Below are 20,781 nucleotides of genomic sequence, written 5' to 3' on the forward strand. Positions count from 1 at the left end.
TTTATTTATTTATTTATTTATTTATTTATTTATTTATTTATTTATGGTACATAGTAAGTCATAACAGAGGTTATAATATTATTTTGAATTTAATGAAGAAAAACAATTTCAGTGCTACCATCTAACAATATTTACGTAAAATAACGTCTAATATGCCGGTAAAGCTAGGCGTGACAACAGTTATATCTATTTCCATTGACTGTAATATTATGCAAGTTGAATGACAATGTTTATTTATCAAATATCTTATCAGAAAAATTAATAATTCAACATTAAAAGCTATTTAAGATGTAGTTCTTAAAATTCTACATTTTCTCAATTTTTTGCCACTTTCTGGTTATTGTTTATCACATATTGTATTGTAACACGTGAAGGTATCATTTGATTTCATTATCGCAATCATGGAAAGTGATGATCAAGGACAAGTTTTTAATAATGAAAAATTTAATGGTATACACATAAATGGGGGAGATAACAGTTTGAGAGAGAAGGTTATGTTATAAAATTGATTTAGTTAGAATATTTTTAAATTTTTATAACGGAAGAGAATATATAAAACATTTTTTTTTAATTATCTCATCTTTCTTTTTAATTTATGTTATATCCTATTTAAAATATGATAATAAAATATAATATATTACTTTTACTATCTGCAATTGTAATATTTAAAAAAGTTGAACATATACTATTATACAATATGTAATATAAAATTTAATTTATTCTTATCATACTGTTAGTAATAAAGAAACGTTATTAGGTTTTGTCAATAAGAAGCGAGGAAAGCATTTTTAATGAAGCATCAAAAAAAATTGATAATTTCATGAAATCAAATATAAAAACAAAAAAGGATTCAAAAGAACTAAACAATGATAATGGAACTGGTACTATAGATTGTTCAGGACAAAAAAAATTAAAAAAACAAGTTCAAACTGGAGAGATTACGCCCTTTCAAGCAATTGAAAAACAGTTTGATTTGTTAAAAACTAAAGGGTATATGATATTAATAAAATTGTTATAAGTAAAAATTATAAAAACTAAACTTAATATTCATTTTTCAGGACATTTAATAAATCCTCTCATTTACTTGATCTTGAAAAATACCTTCGACAGCAGGCTGAACTTGCCAAACAAAGAAAACGTTTGAAAGAAAATTCAAAGGCATCTAAATATACTAGTAATAATGCAGTAATAATTAAAAAGCCAAAATTATTAAATACTCATCCTAAAGAATTTAAAATAGCGAAAAAAACAAAAATCAAAGCTAATAAGAAGAAATTAGTTTCTGAATTTGAAACATCAAAAAGTTTAAATAAAAACAATCATATTAATTATGAAACAGAAGATAGTAAGTTTAATCAAATTGAGAATTCTACCAAAGAGGCTAAACATTCAAAAAATGAATTCATTTCCTGTAATAGTTCCGAAGATAATACTAAAGAGACATTGATTGAAAATACAACAAACATTAAATTTGCAGATATAACTAATGATTCTGAAAGTGAATATGTACCGAGTGATGAACAAATAGATTCAGGTACATATTATCACTAGTTTAATTTGAAACTTAATATTTATTAATGAAGCATCATTTTTTTTTTAATTTTATAGCAGATGAAGGAAAATCATGTAAAAAGAGAAAATCTCTTACCAAATCTGTTCATACAAAAAGAGGTAAACATAGTGATTTATCATAAAATTAATCATTATAATATGTCACTTTTATTAATAGAGAATTATGTGAATTTTAGTTTTGGATGATGGAAATGAAGAGATGTATAGAGAAAGGGTAGAGAAAAGTGGTTATCCAAAGGATGAACCACTACACAAAATAGATAATTTACTTAAAATCCCTCAATCTATATGGAAAAAGTTATATAAGTATGAATAATTAAAAGACTGATTTTTATATATATCTATTATGTGTATATATAAAATTGACTAATTTTTTTAGATATCAGAAAGTGTCTGTACAATGGTTGTGGGAACTGCATCTTCGTGGCTTAGGAGGGTTACTAGGTGATGAAATGGGTTTGGGAAAGACTGTTCAAGTAATTGCATTTCTTGCAGGTTTAGATTGTAGTGAATTATTGTCAGATGGTGGAAGGTACATACTTTCTGTTTATTAATTATTTTAACAAAGTCATAATACATATTTAATTAATAACAACTACTTATTCATAGGTTCAGAGGTTTAGGACCAACTATAATTATTTGTCCAGCTACTCTAATGGAACAATGGGTAAAGCATTTTCATGAATGGTGGCCTATTTTAAGAGTGGCTGTTCTACATCAATGTGGAACTTATAATGGTAAGATAAAATCATCTGTTACTTACTACACTAACATATAATAATAATGTAATATTTTATCACTTTTATATTATTAATAAATATCTTTTCAGGTAATTTGGAGTATTTAATGCACTCTTTAAAATCTGGTGGTGTATTAATTACTTCTTATTCTGGTATGCTTATACATAAAGATTTACTTGTAACCAGTCAATGGCACTATGTCATACTTGATGAAGGTCACAAAATAAGAAATCCACAAGCAAAGGTAGTTTTTTGCTTTTAATTTGTGACGATTTTACAATTAGGTACAAAAGCAATTGCAACTCAATTCTTGTAGATCAGTAAAGCAGTAAAGGAATTCTCTACACCACATCGACTTTTGTTAACGGGTAGCCCTATGCAAAACTCCTTAAAAGAACTATGGTCCCTCTTTGATTTTATTCTACCTGGCAAGTTAGGCACTTTACCTGCATTTTTAGAGCATTGTGCAGCCCCTATAACTCGTGGAGGATATACAAATGCTTCTCCTTTGCAAGAAGCTATCGCACTTCAGGTCGCTACAATGCTTAGAGATACTATTACACCATATATGCTCCGAAGAACAAAAAATGATGTGCAACATCATCTTAGTCTACCAGAAAAGAACGAACAGGTTTGTTACACATTAGGATATTTTGTAAGAATTTATAATTTCATATCTCAATTCATGTTTTTTAGGTACTGTTTTGCAGTTTAACAGGAGAACAAAAGGAATTATATAAAGAATATTTACGTTCTGCAGATGTTAGTTTCATTTTGCATGAAAAGATTAATTCAGTAAACAGAAGATACAGGGCTCGCCTCCTCATAGCATTATCAGTGCTTAGGAAGATATGTAATCATCCTGATTTGTTTCTTTATACAAATCCAGTTGTAAGTTTATAATTTATATATTTTATTTAAATTATAATTTAATTTATATTATAATATTTATATAATATTCATTGTATTTAATTAAATGTATATTTAGGATTCAGATGAAGACATTGATGTATCAAATGAAGCATTGGAGAAATTTGGATACTGGAAGCGCTCTGGTAAAATGATAGTGGTTCGATCCCTTCTTAAAATTTGGAAGAAACAGGGACATAGAGTACTTCTTTTTACTCAAGGGAGACAAGTAAATAAGTTATATAATTGTTTATAAACATACGTTATGTACAAAATAATGTATAACAAAGTTTTATTTGCAGATGATGCATGTTTTAGAATCTCTAGTACAAAGCGAAGAATATTCTTATTTAAGAATGGATGGAATTACTTCTATGTCACAACGACAAGAAACAATTCGTTTATTTAATAAGGTATATATATATCGATGAACGGAAAATGTATTTTATTAATATTTTAAGTCTTTTTGTAATTTGATCTTTTTCATACAGGATCCATCATATTTTGTGTTTTTGTTAACTACGCGTGTTGGAGGTCTGGGAGTAAATTTGACTGGAGCAAATCGAGTAGTTATTTATGATCCGGATTGGAATCCAGCAACTGATGCTCAAGCAAGAGCACGTGCATGGAGAATTGGACAAAACAAAAAAGTTACCATTTATAGACTTATTACTGCTGGTACTATTGAAGAAAAGGTAAAATTTTAAGTTTCTCTTTTGCTGAATATTTCGAAGTATTTATGAGATAATGTTTTATTTCAGATGTATCACAGACAAATATTTAAAATACTTCTTGCAAATAAGGTTTTAGAAGATCCACGTCAACATAGATTATTTAAAACTTCCGATTTAGTTGAACTTTTTAATTTTAATGAATCTATCGATAATAATTCTAGTGAAATAGATCAATTATTCGGACAATCTAGACTAGTTTCTTCGTCTACCAAATTTTCACCTAATAAAATTGAAAAAATGCGAAAATTAGCAGCTACGCTTAGTAAAAATATAAGTCAAAATACCTCAAACTCTACACCTGTAATACAAATAGCACACGCTACAGAGAATCATTATGTTTCAAGTTGCCATAATAATAATATTGATCAAGATATTTTAAAACACAATTATGAAATATTCAAGGATAATTTAACAAAAGAAGGTATTAGAAACGAGAGTAATCTTCATAAAAAAAATGAAGATATACCTTTTTCTGCACATCAAGAAAGTACGAATGACAACAATATCCAAAATAAAATTTCAAAAGATATTGAATACAATACAGACAACATCTTAAATAATAAAGTGGAAGATGAAGATCATACATTAACAAGTAGATCAAATTTTGATATTAAAATACATGAAACATCAAATAAGGCTACTGTACAATGTCTATCTAATGATGCTAATATAACTGAAATTTTAGATAGAAGTAACGAAACAGTAACATGTAATGTGAATATGAATGAAGATATGTTGCCAAAATTAAATAAAAATCATTGCAAAGAAAAAAGAAAAAGAAGTTCACGATTAGAAGAGCATGCTGTCTCAGCTCTATTTGAAGGAGAACGTGTCTCACATTTAATTGGACGACGTCTTGGACGTTCTCTGGCCGAGGAACCTAAACCAATTGAAGATGATCAATACGTCTTAGAAAAATTATTTGCCAAAGCGAGTAATTATTCTCTTATTATATGAGCGTATTTTCTATTAGGATTTTTTATATACAATAATAGTAAAATATATAAAATATTCTTCCTTAGGCGTGACTTCTGCTTTTCAACACGAGACAGTATTATCAAATTCAGAATATAATTCTGATGACAAAAATCCAATGCAACGATTAGCGCGCGAAACAGCGCAAGAAAATATGGACAGTATTCGTAAATCTCGTAAGTGGTGTTGGAAGCCCATGTGGAATTCTATGTCACCAAAAAATTACTGATTTTTATACATGTATATAAGTAATTAACATTTAGTTTATATAATTTATTGAAAGTGATTCTTTATTCAGTGATCTTAAATTTTCCAATTAAACAAAAAAATAATTATTGATCTAAATGTATGTTTACAGAAAAATAACACTTTTTTGAAACTAAATCAAGTATATAAGTACAACTTAATGAACATTTATGAACTTTTCCAAAACCTTATGTTAAAACAATCTTTTTTGTATTTCCATTGTAAACTAATTTCTATTTTTTTAATTATGTATAAAATATTGCGTTAATATATAATCATTTATTAATTAAATATTAAACTATTTTTGTATATTAAATATAATGATACATTATTTTCTAATGTATTATTTCAGTGGTTTAGAAACAATAACTTTTTCATTTTACTATTTTTAAGCATACAATAATTTCACCCCACTATATTACCTATACGAAATAATTTATATCTTAGGCACTTACATGTAAAAGATAAATTGGAAAATAATTGATAGATGTAAATATTTTTACAATAAAAAAATGCTGCTCTCTTTTGCTAATTAGATCAATCAAATATTTTGTCATGTATTAATCTTTTTTATACTATCTATAATTTTTTCGTAATTACAAATAAAATAAGTTACAATATATATATACACATATATATACATATTGTAATTTATTATTAAATAGTCACTAGAAAATATAAAAACTTATCTGTATAAACTAAATTTCTATTTACATTGATTCTTTACTACATTTTACATTCAATGTCTTAGAAATTCTTCCAGTGTAGGACCACCCCTACCTAAAGGATCTTCAGGAAACATAACATAATTTCCTACAAATGTTGGGATCAATAATCTCTTTTCAATTGTATCACGCCACTCTGGTTTTTCCAAATATAAATCTCTATATTGATCTGAAGAAACTACGATACCTCCACACATTGTTGCATATTCTAATATATACCTAGAAGTGATAAGGAATACCATTTTATAAAATAAATAGTTCTCACAATAGCTAAAAAGAAAACAATTTACCTATCATCGTAAGAAGTTATCCGTTTACCACCAATAACACGACTTGGTGTAAAAATTACTATTCCATCTGTGTATAACTTTTCAAGTAATGGGTGGTTTAATGATCTTCTATAATGAGGTACAAATACTTTAACAGAATGACCCCTCTTTTGGAAATACTCTATGACTATCTTGATTCCTTCCTCCGCAAATATTTTATGTTTACGATACCTAGAAAATATTAAATTGTTGCTGCACGTATAATTATAATACATAAATTAAATATAATCTCCAAATAATCAATCATCATACGCCATAGCTATATTGTTGCCGTCAATAACTATCTCCCGTAAGCTATTAAGTGGTTGAGGTACAGATGATCCAGTTGTAGATAATTGGGGATATGATATAAAGCTAGGCTCAAAAGTAGTTTGAAATCCAGGATTAGAAAAGTCATATAAATTAGGATAGTTATATGCGACTGGCATATTATATACAAGTGGTAATGTACTTGTACTAGAGATAGTAGGTATAGTAGATGTATCAATAGTGGATGTATAAATAGTGGATATAGTAGGTATAATGGATGTATTAAATGTAGTGGATATAGTAGATGTAGCAGATGTATTAAATGTAGTGGATATAGTAGATGTAGTAGATGTAAATGTAGATGTAGTATAGTTTGTTACTGGTCGTTTGAAATTTCTTAATCTTTGAGTTGTCTTTGGTTTTATCATTATAATGTTCTTGCTTATGTTATGAGGTTTAGGAAATTTCAATCTACGTTTGCTGAAAGGTAAACAAGTTATCGCACTTTCTTCTTCTACTTTTTTGTTTTTTGCATCCTTTTCAGTATTTGTTTCATGTTGTTGCAATATATCCTCATTGGATTGTAAGCAACTAAGATTGTTTTTATTTGGTGTAGTATCTATCATAAAAATTCTGTCATTCTTCTCTCGATCTATAGGTTCTTCTTCTGATTGATTTACAGATGGTACAAAAGTTTCTATGGAGAGTAGAGAAGTTTTTGCACATGGTGAACTTTTCACAGATTGTGGAGGAACTTTTGCACATGGTGGAGTTTTTACAGATAGTAGAGGAGTTTTTGCACTTGGCACAGGAATTTTTACAGATTGTGGAACAGTTTCTGTAGAGGGTGCAACAGTTTCTGCAGATGGTGGAACAGTTTCTACAGATGATGGAATAGTTTCTCCAGATGATGGAATAGTTTCTCCAGATGATGGAATAGTTTCTCCAGATGATGGAATAGTTTTTGTTGATGACCATACCACAACAATATCATCTAAACTTTGATTTATAGAATCTGATACCAAAGCTATAAAAAATTAAATTGCAATAATATTCTTAATTAGAAAAATGTTATTATTTTATAGGAAACATATTTTTTACCTATGTTTTCATCATCTAAATCGATAATTGTATTAGATACTGAAGGACAAGTTGAATTATTTTCTGATAATGCAACAATGTTCTTTTTCCTTTTCTTCCTTGGAGGTCCTTCTACTGCAGTTTTCGTTTGACTTAATGTTTCATTTGAATTACATTGAGGATTTCCTTCACCATTTATTGACAAATCTAAGAATCTCTTTCTTGTTTGTAGTTCTTGTTTACTTTCATCATCTTTATTATTTAATTCATTTTCATTATCGCTTAAAATAATAACGCTATCTTGTAAAGACTCTTTTGCAAAGCAAAAAGAATCTTTTCTTTTGTTAAAGACTTGGTTAGTATTACATGATAGTTGTTTTTGTGCTTGTGCCCATCTTTTGTTACTACAATTACAAAAACAAATGCTTATGTGTGTATATAAGCCTACATTTTATACATATCGTACAAATTCTCTTTGCATTTTCTATTACCTTAATTGAATATGTCTCAGTGGACTTTCATAGTATGTTCGTTTTACATGTTTTTGTACTTTTTTTTTTCTTGAAGATACTTTTTCTTTCCTTGGTTTTGAATTTTCGTAACAAATTATAACAGAGTTGTTTAAAGTGCTCATTTTTAAATCATTTTTTTAATATTTCACCTTATTAAATTAACATCTACATGTTATAAAATAAAAATAAATGAAGTTTCATTTCTTAAAACATATGTAAAACAGTTTTTAAATATCACTGAGTATTAACAAGAGATTTATAAAATAGTAATCCATAATTCTTAAATTAATAGTAATTAAATTAATAGCTTTAAAATATTTGATACTTACAAATAAGATATTGAATATTAAGTATAAAATGAATCAATACTTGTAAATATTCGTATTTTGGTTATCAATAATATCGTAAAATTATATGAATCACCAATACCACTTAAATTCTCTTATGACGTTCACAAATCTTGTACATTTTTGACAATTAAATGTTTGTATCTTTCCGTCATTAATTTTTATTTGAACTCTTTTACGACCTAACCTAAAGGTACAAAACATAACAACATAACTCTAAATTTTAAACAAATTGAAATTCCCTTAGAGAGCATATACCCATTCATACCTTTACGATAAATATTATTTTATTTCCTTGATTATTTTAATAACTAAAACTAATATATTTCTTTACATCGTACTACTGTATTAAATTTAACCTCACCGAAAAATTGAAATGATACTTTCATTATATCATATGTTGTTTATCTTCCTGTTATTTTTATGAACAATACAAAAAAGAAAAATAAATTAATAAATAAAAATGTAAATATTATTAGGGGCAGAAAACTGAATAAATATGAAGTACTATATATTGTATATATATTAAATACGTTACGAAATATAATTATAGTTACAAAATATTAATCTCAAGAGTATAATAGTAGATACTTAAATGCACAATACACAACACCAAAATTAGTTAGTTACCATTAATCTGTGAATATCTAACACGAAATATATACACAAAGTAAGTGATAGAGAAATAAACACAAAATAAATAAAACTTTTAGATTTGTATGAAATAGATGTGAAATAGGCTATACAACAATTGAGCGGCAATGCGTCATTACTGATTGTTAATGTCAATATGGCTACAATAATATAAGCTTGTCGCTTTACTCTTTACGTGCCTTAGAAGATTCAAAATTAGGAAAACCCAAGAAAAAAGTCGAAATTTTCAATCACTTTGTCGATCTACTGTCAGTTTATATACAATGCTTCAAGTTAGACCGCGATGGTAGCGACCAATTACGAACACGGTAAATGTGTAATGCGAAACAGAGATCATCGATTGGTCGAAATTCGTACAACGGGGGAGGGGAAGGGAAGTGAATGTATGCTAGTCTGGCCCGAACGCGGCTACATCCCCGTGTCAGATCAGCGAGCAAGTAGTAACGCTAACGTTAAAATTTTGTCTTTTGTTTAATTCATTTCTATTTATTTTGCCGGTAATCTGGTTGAGTTCGAAAATCCTGGCATCGTTAAAACAAGCGGCTGATGATACGGGGATCGGGCCAAATAATACAAGCATCGGTTCCATGGTAAATTTTCAGTGTGATCAAGTAGTCGAAAGCGAATTCAGGCAGCCTTCAACGTAAACAAAAATGGAGTTAGGGGAGGGAGACGCGCAAATTTGTCGACTTTGCGGCCAGTGCGAGAGTATATACATCGACGTTTTCGGTGAGGAAGGCACCAAACGATTTTTAGGATTAAAGATCCACACAAAAATCAACATTCTGGTGAGTACAAATGTAAGAGGTGTGTCATGGGGTCCGGGCCCCGTTTGTAGTTAGAGGAGGGGGTTAGAAAAATGGCCGGAGGGGAGAAGAGCATGAGAAGAAAAGATATTCTTTCTTTCTTTTTGCTATCTTTGTTCTATTATATTTTGTTCGCATTAATTTTCACTTGTGTAGTTTTAATACTAATATCGTATATACTTCTATGTTTTATGTTTGTTTTAAGAAAGAAATATTTATTTCAGTTTCATATTATTATTCCAAATGTGTGTCAAATTGTTTACATAGACTTAAAGACTTCTTAAGAAATCCTAAATAATTGTATGTAATATGTTTATGATTTAGAGACATGTATAATTGTATTATATACTGTACAACAATGACTATTTTATTAAATACAAGATATCTAATTTGTAAGTAATCATTTATTATCCTCATATTGCTATTCTTTATTTTATGATTATATTATGTTTTATATCTTTTTTAAAATGAAATATTTTGTAATCAATGTTTTGTAAATGTAATTTGTTCTTGGAATCTGATTAACAAAACTGAATTTGGATTTGAAAGTATTCATTTTTTTAATCTATCTTTATTTTTTCAAGTTTATATAAATATAAGAAAGTAATTGTTAATTCTATAGCCAATATTTTTTACATAAACATTATATATTTGTTTTTAGATATTTGTAAATGGTTATTAATGTTATTGTATTTACACAATTATAATGATAAGTATGAATGTTAGCAATATGTATTATTAGAGTGGGTACCAGATTATAAGAATTTTCAGAATGGTGTATCTACAGAGCGGTAGGGTTTTAATTAAATTGTTTATATATTCATAATTGTTCTTTAACAAGACAAAATATGGTTTCTCAGTTCAATTAAAATTTGTACAGAATCAGATCTTCAAGTAAGATTTTAAAAATCACATATATTTAGTATTTAGATATTTTGTTTGAATCGCAGATAGATGAAAGGGATCCTCTGCCCAAGGCGATCTGTGTTCAATGTCTGGGCAAGCTCGAATTCGTTTGCGACTTCCAAGAGGAGTGTCTTCGCACCCAACAAGTGTTACGCGATCGATACAATCTACCACCCTTAACAGAGATTGTAAGTTCGTATTCAAATTTAATACATAGCTCTACCGCTCATCTATGATGCTACCAGAGCATGCAGCTCACTTTTTTCTTTGAAATTCAAATAGTATAAAGTGGTATCATCTGGTATTTTGGTTCATAAAACAATTTTCAATCATAATATAAAAAATTGTTTATTAAATATGCAGTTTTTAATATATTTGTATTTATAAAAAAAAGTATGTACCACAAATACCGGATTGAATTCATTTTCTTCAATAAAACTATTTCTGGTACCCACTTCTACTTTTATTTCAATCTATCTCTAGGCTGAAGTAAAGACTGAAGATACAACACCAAGTACATCAACAAACAACAACAATGAAACCAACAAAAATCTTAATTCTCCTAATGATGGGAGTGTTAAAGAAGTAGAGCAACGTGTTTTAAGAACAGCTACAAAGACTCAGAGAAACTTAAGGAGTCAACAGCAAGTAAAAGGCAATGAAGAAGCTCCAAAAGAGCAGAATAATATTCAAAGTACAAGTGGAGACAATACAGAGAATATACAAATTGTTCAAAGTTCTGAAACAACTCCCACGCGATGGCTTAGAAGTAGACAAAGTACAGAAACAACGGCTGCAAACGAAGCAGTGACTGATACGCCAATTGCAAATAGACTTAGAAGTCATGATAATACTGCCACAGAAATAACTGTTAGTCCACATAATAGCCCTAATGAAATTGGTGAGAAACTGGTTGGGAAGCAGCAAGATCCGCACACTATACAAATTCCAACATCAGCATTAAATAAACTTCTAAGTATCGTGTCAAACTCTCCAAACATCGAAGTTTCTGTAAAAGAATCCCGAAATCAAAGCAGCGACATTGAAGATATTAGTTTTACTGTAGAATTATGTAAAAAGGAAAGTGACGATGTAGCTACTGTTCGAGCGCGAGTATTTCCAGATCAGGGTTCCTGTTTGGTGGACAAGGCAATCGTTGGTCTTTTACAAAATCAAAGTTGCGTAGAAGTAAATAGTATAATAAACACCATTATCAACAGTAGCCTGAAGAATGGCAGTTCAACGAAATTGAAGGATTCTGCTGAATTTGAGCAGAAATGGCAAGCTTCTCAGAACCCAGAAGAACTTTTCAGGATCGACGGAGAAGAAATTCGTGTCGACGATAACGTCGAACATGTCGTCACGGATAATCAGAATGGCTACTCTTGTAAATTGTGTTGTAAGTTCTATGAACGTAAGGACAAATGTATGGTTCACGTGAAAACCCACCTCGGTATTAAGCAGTATACTTGCATTTTGTGCAACGCTAAATTCGTATGCAAGTCCGATGTAATGAAGCATATTCGATGCTCACATACTAATCCTAGACCGATACAATGTCCAAAATGTCCAAAAAGATTCAAGTCGAAATTTTATTTAATGGAGCACGACAACGTGCACAAAGGTGTGAGACCTTATTCTTGTACAGACTGCGGTCAAAGTTATCATCACAAAGTGTCTCTACAAATCCACATGAAATCACACTTACCTCCGCAGAACTTAGCTTGCGAATATTGTGGCAAAGTGTTCCCGTACCGTACGAGATTGTTAAGTCATATAGCTAGCGTACATTTAAAAAATCGTCGCAATTTCAGGTGTCGATTCTGTTACAACCTGTATTCAAGTCTTTCAGTTTTGAATGAACATATTAAAACGCGTCACGCGACTACATACACTTGTGAAGTTTGTAGTAAAACGTTCAAAGTCGCGTCCAAGTATAAGGCTCACGTGTTACAACACTCAAATCCTAAGCCGTTCGTGTGCAACGTTTGTAACAATAGATACGCCTCCAAAGCATTCCTAAACGAACATCTATTGAAGCACGAAGGGCTGAGGAAACATATCTGCCAAAAGTGTGGTGCAAGATTCGCACAAGCTAGTCATCTGGCTGCACACCGACACGTGCACGGTGAGAAAAAGCATGCCTGTCCGGAATGCGGACGAAAGTTTAATAGGCGTGATAACATGAAGGTACATAGAAAAAGACACTTTGAAGAAAAAAAGACTAGTAATAGCAAACAGAAGAACGCATCTAGTGGCGACGTTGCTTCCACTGCGTCCAACGAAAAGTAACGGTACTGACATAACTCTCATATTTTTTTAAGACTTAACTTAATTCATGGGTGAGCTAGGGCTTTCCAAAAGAGACGTATTTTTTAACTCTTAGTCAAACAACGTTAAGTTAGTCGATAAAGCATTAGTTATTCAATAAATTAAAATTTTCAAAAATATTGCTGCAAGAATTAAAAGTAAAAGCTTTTTTAAAAAAATTCAGCAATATTAATCATGAGATATTGATTAATTTTACTTTTAAATTTTGGAGTAACTTATATTATCGGGTGAATAATTGCAATGGGGATCACTCAATTTTTTTCCTCTTTCGTCGCTCGTTTCTTTTTTTGTTTTTCCTTCTTTTTTCTTTTTTTACAGTAAGTTAGTCGTCATTTTGTACATAATGTAGTAGGTGTGCATTTAAGAGACTACTGGTATCTCCTAAGTATTTTTTCCATTTACATATACTACATTAGAAAATATTTTTGCACGTGAAACATTATTGATTAGAATTTACCAAAGCTATAATAAAGACAAGCCATGAAACATGACAGAATATTGGAATAAGACATAACAAAAATTAAAAAAAGAAACGTCACGATTGATATTTGTAATTGTAAGGAAGCCAAAGAGCCAAAATTGGATTCATTTTTAAGGAAAATTTGTATGTCTATCGCACAGTTAGCTTTCTAGGAAAGATTAATTCATGAAAAGGTGTAAATACAGGGCTTCCAAAGTCAAAAACTCCGACCAAGAAAGAATATACAAGTGAAAAAAAATATTTTCTATATATTTTTACATGACTGTTTTTAATAGAACTGCAAAACTTTTAAATAATACATGTATAAAGTGTATTTTATTATATTTTCGATTCTATTTTATATGTAAAACTGCATATGTATATAGATGAAGATTCAGAGCAAAAATAATGATTCATATAAGAAAATTGAAAATTTGCAAAATATATTATTATTGATTGATGATGAAAAGTCTTTAGATTTAAGTGAACTATTATTTCCGATAGATCTTATATTATTAAAACTAACGGATATTTTGCTATAAGGGTAGCGCATACAATAAATTATGTAAGAAAGCATATTATGTGATTTGCTAGAAAAAAAACGTAGAACTATATCGTAAGTGCCTTGGTCAACTCAATATATATTTTATTCATGTATTAAGCAAGAGCATTGGTGAATGAAAAAATCGTTAATGATTCTGATGATGTGTACGTATCACGTGCAACATTGATCTTCCTTCGGAAGAAAATTAGTCGTAATTCTTTGTGCTCAAATGATCCTAATATAATTTAGGAACTATATTGAATATTTTGAAAGGGATGTTACATGAAATAATTGTTAAGTGATAAAAGATAGGAATAATTATGATATACATTTTTTCATTATTTTTACTTAGAATGTAATAGTTTTATATGGAGCAGAATTTAGTTAATGATGATAATGAATTGATAATGTTTTAGTTATTATTTTATACAGTGCTTCAGGATATTCAGTATATGTATAATACCTTAACTTTTTTTTTACTAAGTGAAACGTTCTACTTGTCTATCGCGTTTCCAAGATAAGAGCGCAAAGAATTATGTATGAACTATGATTATTACTTTTCCTCGGGACAAATTGTTCCCCGTGAGAACTGTTAATAAAATCGTGCGAAGGATATTACGTCTAACATTTAAACTCTTTCCTCAGATAACATAAGTGATAAGCAATAATTATTATTTTGTACAAGACGTTTGTTAAACCAATCTATTTTTCCATTTAGTAGGTAATAAGTAAGTCGATATATATATTGTATATATATACACTATATATACTGTGTATATATCTTAAGGTAAACATTAATATGTTATTAATGTGCAGTATAAATTAGCGTATATAACAATTTTTCGACAATAAAGAAAAAAGCATACATTTGTTTAAGGATTCCACAATTTTTCTCAATAAAGGTACGATATTTTTGGGACCGCTAATTATTTGATTTTCAGCCTTATTTTTCTCCATACCACTTCTAACTCATCTTGCATGGTAATTTATTTTTATCTTGCATGTACATAAAAGATACGAGTCAACGAGGTTTGTTCTGTTACTAATATAATTCCTCTGTAGAATTCTAAGATAGTAGAAATAGCAGTATATTATTACTAAGTTTAAAGTCATTTAGATTTAGTCTTATTTTGTTGCAAGATAGATTGTGATTAATTGGGGTATATCTCCTAGTAAAGTGTTGTGCTTTTTTTTTATGCTATCTATAAAGATAACGTGGATCATTCTTTGGACACAGAAGTTTCTTTTTGTTGTTTCAGATAAAGAAGAACGATGGGCTGCCGCAGCTTGCTTGTTTGCGATGTTTGGGTATCCTGGAATTCTTCTGCGACTTTTACGATCGCTGTCATCTGGTACAACAGAGGTTTTTGCAGGCTGTAAGCTATTGTAACTTGATACATTATCTAACTAAAATCTCGCGTTTGCCCATATCTACTTGTTGTTAGAGAAAATAAAATGTACCAATATTTTTCTTATAAACAAATGAAGACAGCTTTAAAATGATATGGGATAGACAAAAATTTTATTTTGCAAAATTAAAAAATTTGCTACATTCACGCGTTATATAAGCTACACTGGAAATGGAGGTGTTCCAAATATTTGTATTTTATATATTATATTTTAAATAATAGTTGTATATTTATATATTATTTACTAAAGGGTATTTATATTTTTTTAAATTGAATCATATACCTTTTCATATACGATTAATTTAAAAGGTATTTAATTTCAAGTTTGTAAAACTTGTATGAAATACAAAGACAACATGAACGTAAAAGCGCTGCTTTACGTTTTTTTCTTGCTTTTCATAAGATAAGTTATATGAACTTAAAGCTAAAATACCTTTTAAACTTATCGTTTTCTGTGCTTGAATACTTTTTATAGAGAAAATCGAGCCTATTATAAAAAAAGTGTATAAAAAGATATAGCTCAATTTAAAAAAGAGATAGAAGTGACCTCGAAATCTTTGAAATTCCTCCGCTTCCGGAGTAATCCACATATATTGTTTGAAACAATTTAGACGAAGAAGATTGAATAACATTTTTATGTTCATATGTGATATAAAAATGTATAGAATATTTCAAAATTAATATTTAAAATCCTAAAAAGAATAAGATTTAACTTTTGTATTCACTTGCTGTATATGATTTTAAGAACATTTTGATTTCACTGATTATAGTCTACATAATCAAAATACTTTTTTTTTTTTAATTATAGAATTAAAATATTTAGAAACTAATATTTCATTTCGGAAAGATTGGAAATATTTTGTTTCTATTTCATAGAGTCAAAATACAACAGATGAGGAGTTCCAGCAAGATAGCGATGCTGAATCTGATAAGGAGAACGCTATTCCATCTGCGAATGAGATGAAACGGAAGGCTAAGGCATTATCACCTGAAAGTCTAAAGAGTACAAAAAATTATCTGTCCGAAAATAATACGTCGTACTACAGGACTGAAAGAAAAGAAGGAAACGTCAATCTCGTAAATAATTCCCCTATTAATGATCACTCGGTTACACAAACTACGGTACATATAAGCAATGAAATTTTATGTGAAAAAACATCGGGGAGTGACCAGCGTGATGCTAGTAATTTAGAAGAGAATACAAACAATTTAAAACATAAAAATTTAAACCACAATATATCAAAAAAGACTACAGTTCGTACAAGGTCAATGAATAACTTGAACTCGGCGCAAAAAGATGAAGAGGACATTAGTATAAATACACATCAACCTGTAGGACGTAGAAAAGGATCGAAAAACAAATTGGAGAAGATGAGAGGAGTCAGTTTCTCAGCAGGCAGCAGAAAAAAGAGAAAGAGGGAAGAAGAAAAAGAAAAGATAATCCAAAATGATATGGGTAAGAGTGATACTTTAAATAGTAGTTTAAAAAATTTGGATAACAAATGCAAAAGCAGCTGCCTGCATGTTATTTATGATAATGATAAGTCCAATAATGTGATTAATAATATTGAAACCTCCCCCAAACCACAAGTTGAGCAAGAGGCAGTGAAGGAACAGGTGGCAATGGTGGACACATCGTCAAATGTAATTTATACCAAAGTTAAGGAACCTGATATTGTATACATAAATAATGAAAATCATCATATTGGCGATGATTTAGTAATTAATAAATTAAGAGAAATGGAATCTGATGGTAAAAGCACAGAAAAACCTGACAGCCATTTGAACAATACAGGAGATTGGTCTGTAAAAAGTAAAGCAATATCAGTTATTGTAAAGCAAGAGAAAGGAGAAGCAGAAAGTACTCCTCCTAGCGAGACTAAAAAGACAAATCAGCTTGTTTTGACTCCTAATGAGATACTAAGACAGAAAGATAAAACTGTAGCGGAGAATCATGATCAAAAAAGAAAAAAGTTAGATTTAACGCAGATATCTTGTTCATTGGTGGAGGAATCTGAGAAAACTAAAAATAGTGAGACTAATTTAGTAACAGTACAAAATATTATTAAGAATTCTGATGTTTCTAATAATCCGCAATTAAAAATATTTACAGAACAAAATCGTGTGACCGTTATAAGGTCTTCGCAATCTAATGAATTATCAAATCCAAAGATGATGCAGGAAGATTCCACAGAACCGTGCATTGCAATAGATGTAATAGACCAAAGTACTACAAATGAGATAGAATGCAATCTCAGCAAACGTTCATTATCTCGATTGAGTGAAGATAGTTTTAATAAAATTAAAAGTAAAGATAGATCGTTTGGAAAAATCTCCGAATTGATAAGTGATGAACAAAAACGAGCTATTGAGACTTATTACACGGTGGACATGTCGATAGTAAATTTGGAAGAAGTACAAAAAAACATAACGATAATTAATAAAAAGAATATACGCTGCAATATTTGTGGCTCCCTTTATCTCAGAATGGATAAGTGTCAGGTAAGTTGTACAAATTACTTTTATTATATGTAAGAAATTATTCAAATTTGTAATAAAACACTTAATAATAGTCATATTGAATTCTTGTAGGTACATATTTGGGGACATTTACAAATGAAGCCCTATCAATGCAAAGCTTGTGACTTTGCCACAGTTACAGTTAGCAATGTTCGATGCCATATCAGAAAAAGTCATTTAAAAATTAAACCATTCGCGTGCCATCTGTGTGAAAAACGATATGTAAATGCCATTTTATTAGAAGAGCATATTAATACTCATACAGGTGCCCGTCCATACAAGTGCAAGCTGTGTGATTTTGCAAGTTCTAGTAGACAAATATTAAGTTATCATAATGCCACTCATAAACCATTGAAGGTACCATCAATAAAATTAATTAATCTATTAAATAATATATTAATTACTGTATTTTATTTATTCATTTAAAAATTGTTATAGGATATTAACTGTAAACTTTGTGGAAAAGAGTTTTATTCAAAAAGCAGATTGCGTGCACACATGATCGTACACAACAAAGATAAAGCCGTTATGTGTAAACTATGTTCTGCTTATTTATCTAATGCAAAAGCATTAGAAACGCATCATAAAAACATTCACATGCAAGATTATGTATGTAACATATGCGGTAAACACACCAAGTCAAGAAAAGCTTTACACAATCATCAAAATGTAAGATATATTTTGTTAATTTATTAGTTACTGATTTGGAATATAATTAAAAACACAAATTATATTCATAGGTTCACGCTGCTGCAAAATACAAATGTACTCTATGCCCAAATGTGTATAAGAGTAGTCAAATACTAAAAGAACATCTTTTAAAACATGAAGGTATTAGAAAGTACAAATGTAATGTCTGTGAAAAGTCGTTTGGTCAGCAGTCTCATTTAGCTGCTCACATGGCAGTACATAGCAAAATTAGGTATGTTTTCTAATAGTTTCTTAATGGTCTCTTACTTCACTGAATCCTGAGAAATTCACTAATGACTGGAGGTATTAAAACTAATCGAAGTATTTAAATTAAAGCACCAATCATATTCAGAAAGTTTGAAATTCTTGTAATATTATGATAACAATGTAAGATATTAAATGCAGTATAAAGCAATTAAATAATTTTATTTTTCTACTAAGGTATTTAAAATATATATTAACATTATATATATTGAGTCATTTCGCGGACAATATGTATACTATTGTATACATGTATGTATGCGGTATACTATTGTATTATATTTAATATTATTTATTTATAACATATGTCTTATTTATAGATTTCATTGTCCTGGATGTGACAAACCTTTCAATCGTCTGGACAATATGAAGATACATACTAAACGATGTAAACTATTTTTGGCAAATCCAGAGCTAAAAAATCTTTTAAGTAAGAGAGAAAGGACTATATCGTTCAATAATATAGCAGAATTAACTGCAGAACTAAAGACTGGTAATATGACAAATTCAATGTCTCAAGTTTCTCTAGAAAACCAGAATGATGAAATGTTAGTAGTAAAGACTGTGGAGCATGAACAAAAGACTGCATTGAATCTTTGCAAATTAGGGCTAAATATTTCTTGCATTGAATCAACAGAAAAAACATGGAATTCTGATAAGATGTATAATGAAAAAGAAGTAATGAAATCTTCTGAAAACATTGCAATTAACGTTACAAATATCGATGACAGATTCATTCCAGAAAATGAAAATGTGTCAATTTTTGAAAACGTCTTAGGACCAGAAAATTATTAATATCTGGTTTTTATTAAATTATGCTTATTATTTAAAAATACTTGAACTTGGGAACAAGTTTTAATACATTTGATTAAATTTACATAATAATTAATGTTTAAGGTTTAATATTATATAATATTTTTATATGAGAAGTACATTTTGTGATCGATCGACTATAAATTAGATAGATTATAGTACGAAAATTGATTTGCACGACAATTTGATTACTACTGTTCATATTCGAAACAGTACGTAATTAATCATTATTTTATTGTTCGTGCATTTTGATAATTCTAAAGAACTATTTACCTTGTCTTGATAATAAATTGATTTCAAGACCAAAGAAAATTATCAGTATAAACCTATTTTTTTAACTTATGCAAAGGTATATTAAAACAAAATAACTCTCTTACGCTCTTACGCTTATTTAATCATAAGAAAAAGAAAAGACTGATTAAATTTATAACTGCAAAAGTTCCTATTTAAAATAATTAAACTTTTAAAATATATTCATTCACGCGGGGATGATTTTTACGCGGAAGTATATATTATTAAAATCTCTTTATAGTAATTATTATCATAGTAATAATTTTTTAATCGTTCAATTTTTTATATCAGAATAACAAGTTACACGAAATGTTTATCATTTCAACCAAATAAAGTATTAAATAAAAAAAAATAAAACAATAAAGACATTTTAATATCCATATCCCAAAAATTTAGTCTATAAAAATGATTTTACTAATACTGTTTATCTATTTTTAATTCTTTGCAAATAAAATGATTCCAAGCCGAACACTTCGTGGAGTCAAGCAACAATAGTCATTTGAAATTCTCTAGTGGGCGAGCAAAAAAGTATAACTCAAATTTTCGTCAACAGGATAAGTGTACTAATATTTTCTACTACATTGCTGCTGTCTTTTATTTATGGTTCTAATAATACATGTTAATTTCATTTCTTTTCCACTCTTTTACCTGGAATTTTAATAATATATCCAAAACCTA

General features: G+C 29.0%; 3 protein-coding genes across 10 annotated transcripts; 2 read left to right on the plus strand and 1 right to left on the minus strand.

Annotated features, from left to right (window-relative positions):
* Positions 1–149: 149 nt before the first annotated feature.
* Positions 150–5,206, plus strand: LOC100743580 (DNA excision repair protein ERCC-6). Of its 6 annotated transcripts, none has more exons than XM_012391074.3 (15): positions 150–491; positions 758–990; positions 1,059–1,534; positions 1,609–1,671; positions 1,749–1,878; positions 1,952–2,104; positions 2,182–2,309; positions 2,402–2,556; positions 2,629–2,943; positions 3,009–3,203; positions 3,301–3,450; positions 3,524–3,634; positions 3,713–3,916; positions 3,983–4,889; positions 4,978–5,206. In XM_012391074.3, the coding sequence occupies exons 1-15, from the start codon at positions 402–404 to the stop codon at positions 5,157–5,159; spliced, it is 3,492 nt and encodes a 1,163-aa protein (XP_012246497.1). In that variant the 5' UTR covers positions 150–401; the 3' UTR covers positions 5,160–5,206. The 6 variants fall into 6 exon arrangements, with proteins under 6 accessions (XP_012246497.1, XP_003485330.1, XP_012246504.1 ...); XM_003485282.4 differs by having other exon boundaries at positions 1,612–1,671; XM_012391081.3 differs by having other exon boundaries at positions 758–966.
* Positions 5,207–5,861: 655 nt separating this feature from the next.
* On the minus strand, positions 5,862–8,695 carry LOC100743816 (mucin-5AC). Of its 2 annotated transcripts, XM_024370962.2 has the most exons (8): positions 8,677–8,695; positions 8,401–8,605; positions 8,051–8,220; positions 7,581–7,963; positions 7,384–7,506; positions 6,483–7,320; positions 6,192–6,401; positions 5,862–6,120 (listed from the first exon to the last, which is right to left on the minus strand). In XM_024370962.2, exons 3-8 carry the CDS (start codon positions 8,191–8,193, stop codon positions 5,916–5,918), a joined length of 1,902 nt encoding a protein of 633 aa, XP_024226730.1. In that variant the 5' UTR covers positions 8,194–8,220; positions 8,401–8,605; positions 8,677–8,695; the 3' UTR covers positions 5,862–5,915. The 2 variants fall into 2 exon arrangements, with proteins under 2 accessions (XP_024226730.1, XP_024226725.1); XM_024370957.2 differs by having other exon boundaries at positions 6,483–7,506.
* A 302-nt stretch (positions 8,696–8,997) lies between these two features.
* LOC100743927 (zinc finger protein 26) lies at positions 8,998–19,864 on the plus strand. Of its 2 annotated transcripts, XM_003485285.4 has the most exons (9): positions 8,998–9,088; positions 9,257–9,860; positions 15,379–15,495; positions 16,405–18,030; positions 18,121–18,405; positions 18,487–18,717; positions 18,789–18,970; positions 19,320–19,638; positions 19,684–19,864. In XM_003485285.4, the coding sequence occupies exons 2-9, from the start codon at positions 9,726–9,728 to the stop codon at positions 19,792–19,794; spliced, it is 3,006 nt and encodes a 1,001-aa protein (XP_003485333.1). In that variant the 5' UTR covers positions 8,998–9,088; positions 9,257–9,725; the 3' UTR covers positions 19,795–19,864. The 2 variants fall into 2 exon arrangements, with proteins under 2 accessions (XP_003485333.1, XP_024226668.1); XM_024370900.2 differs by lacking the exons at positions 8,998–9,088; positions 9,257–9,860 and adding an exon at positions 13,087–15,021.
* The last annotated feature ends 917 nt before the right edge of the window (positions 19,865–20,781 follow it).

This window comes from Bombus impatiens, unplaced genomic scaffold, assembly GCF_000188095.3.
Source record: "Bombus impatiens unplaced genomic scaffold, BIMP_2.2 scf_0049, whole genome shotgun sequence".
NCBI lineage: Eukaryota > Metazoa > Arthropoda > Insecta > Hymenoptera > Apidae > Bombus > Bombus impatiens.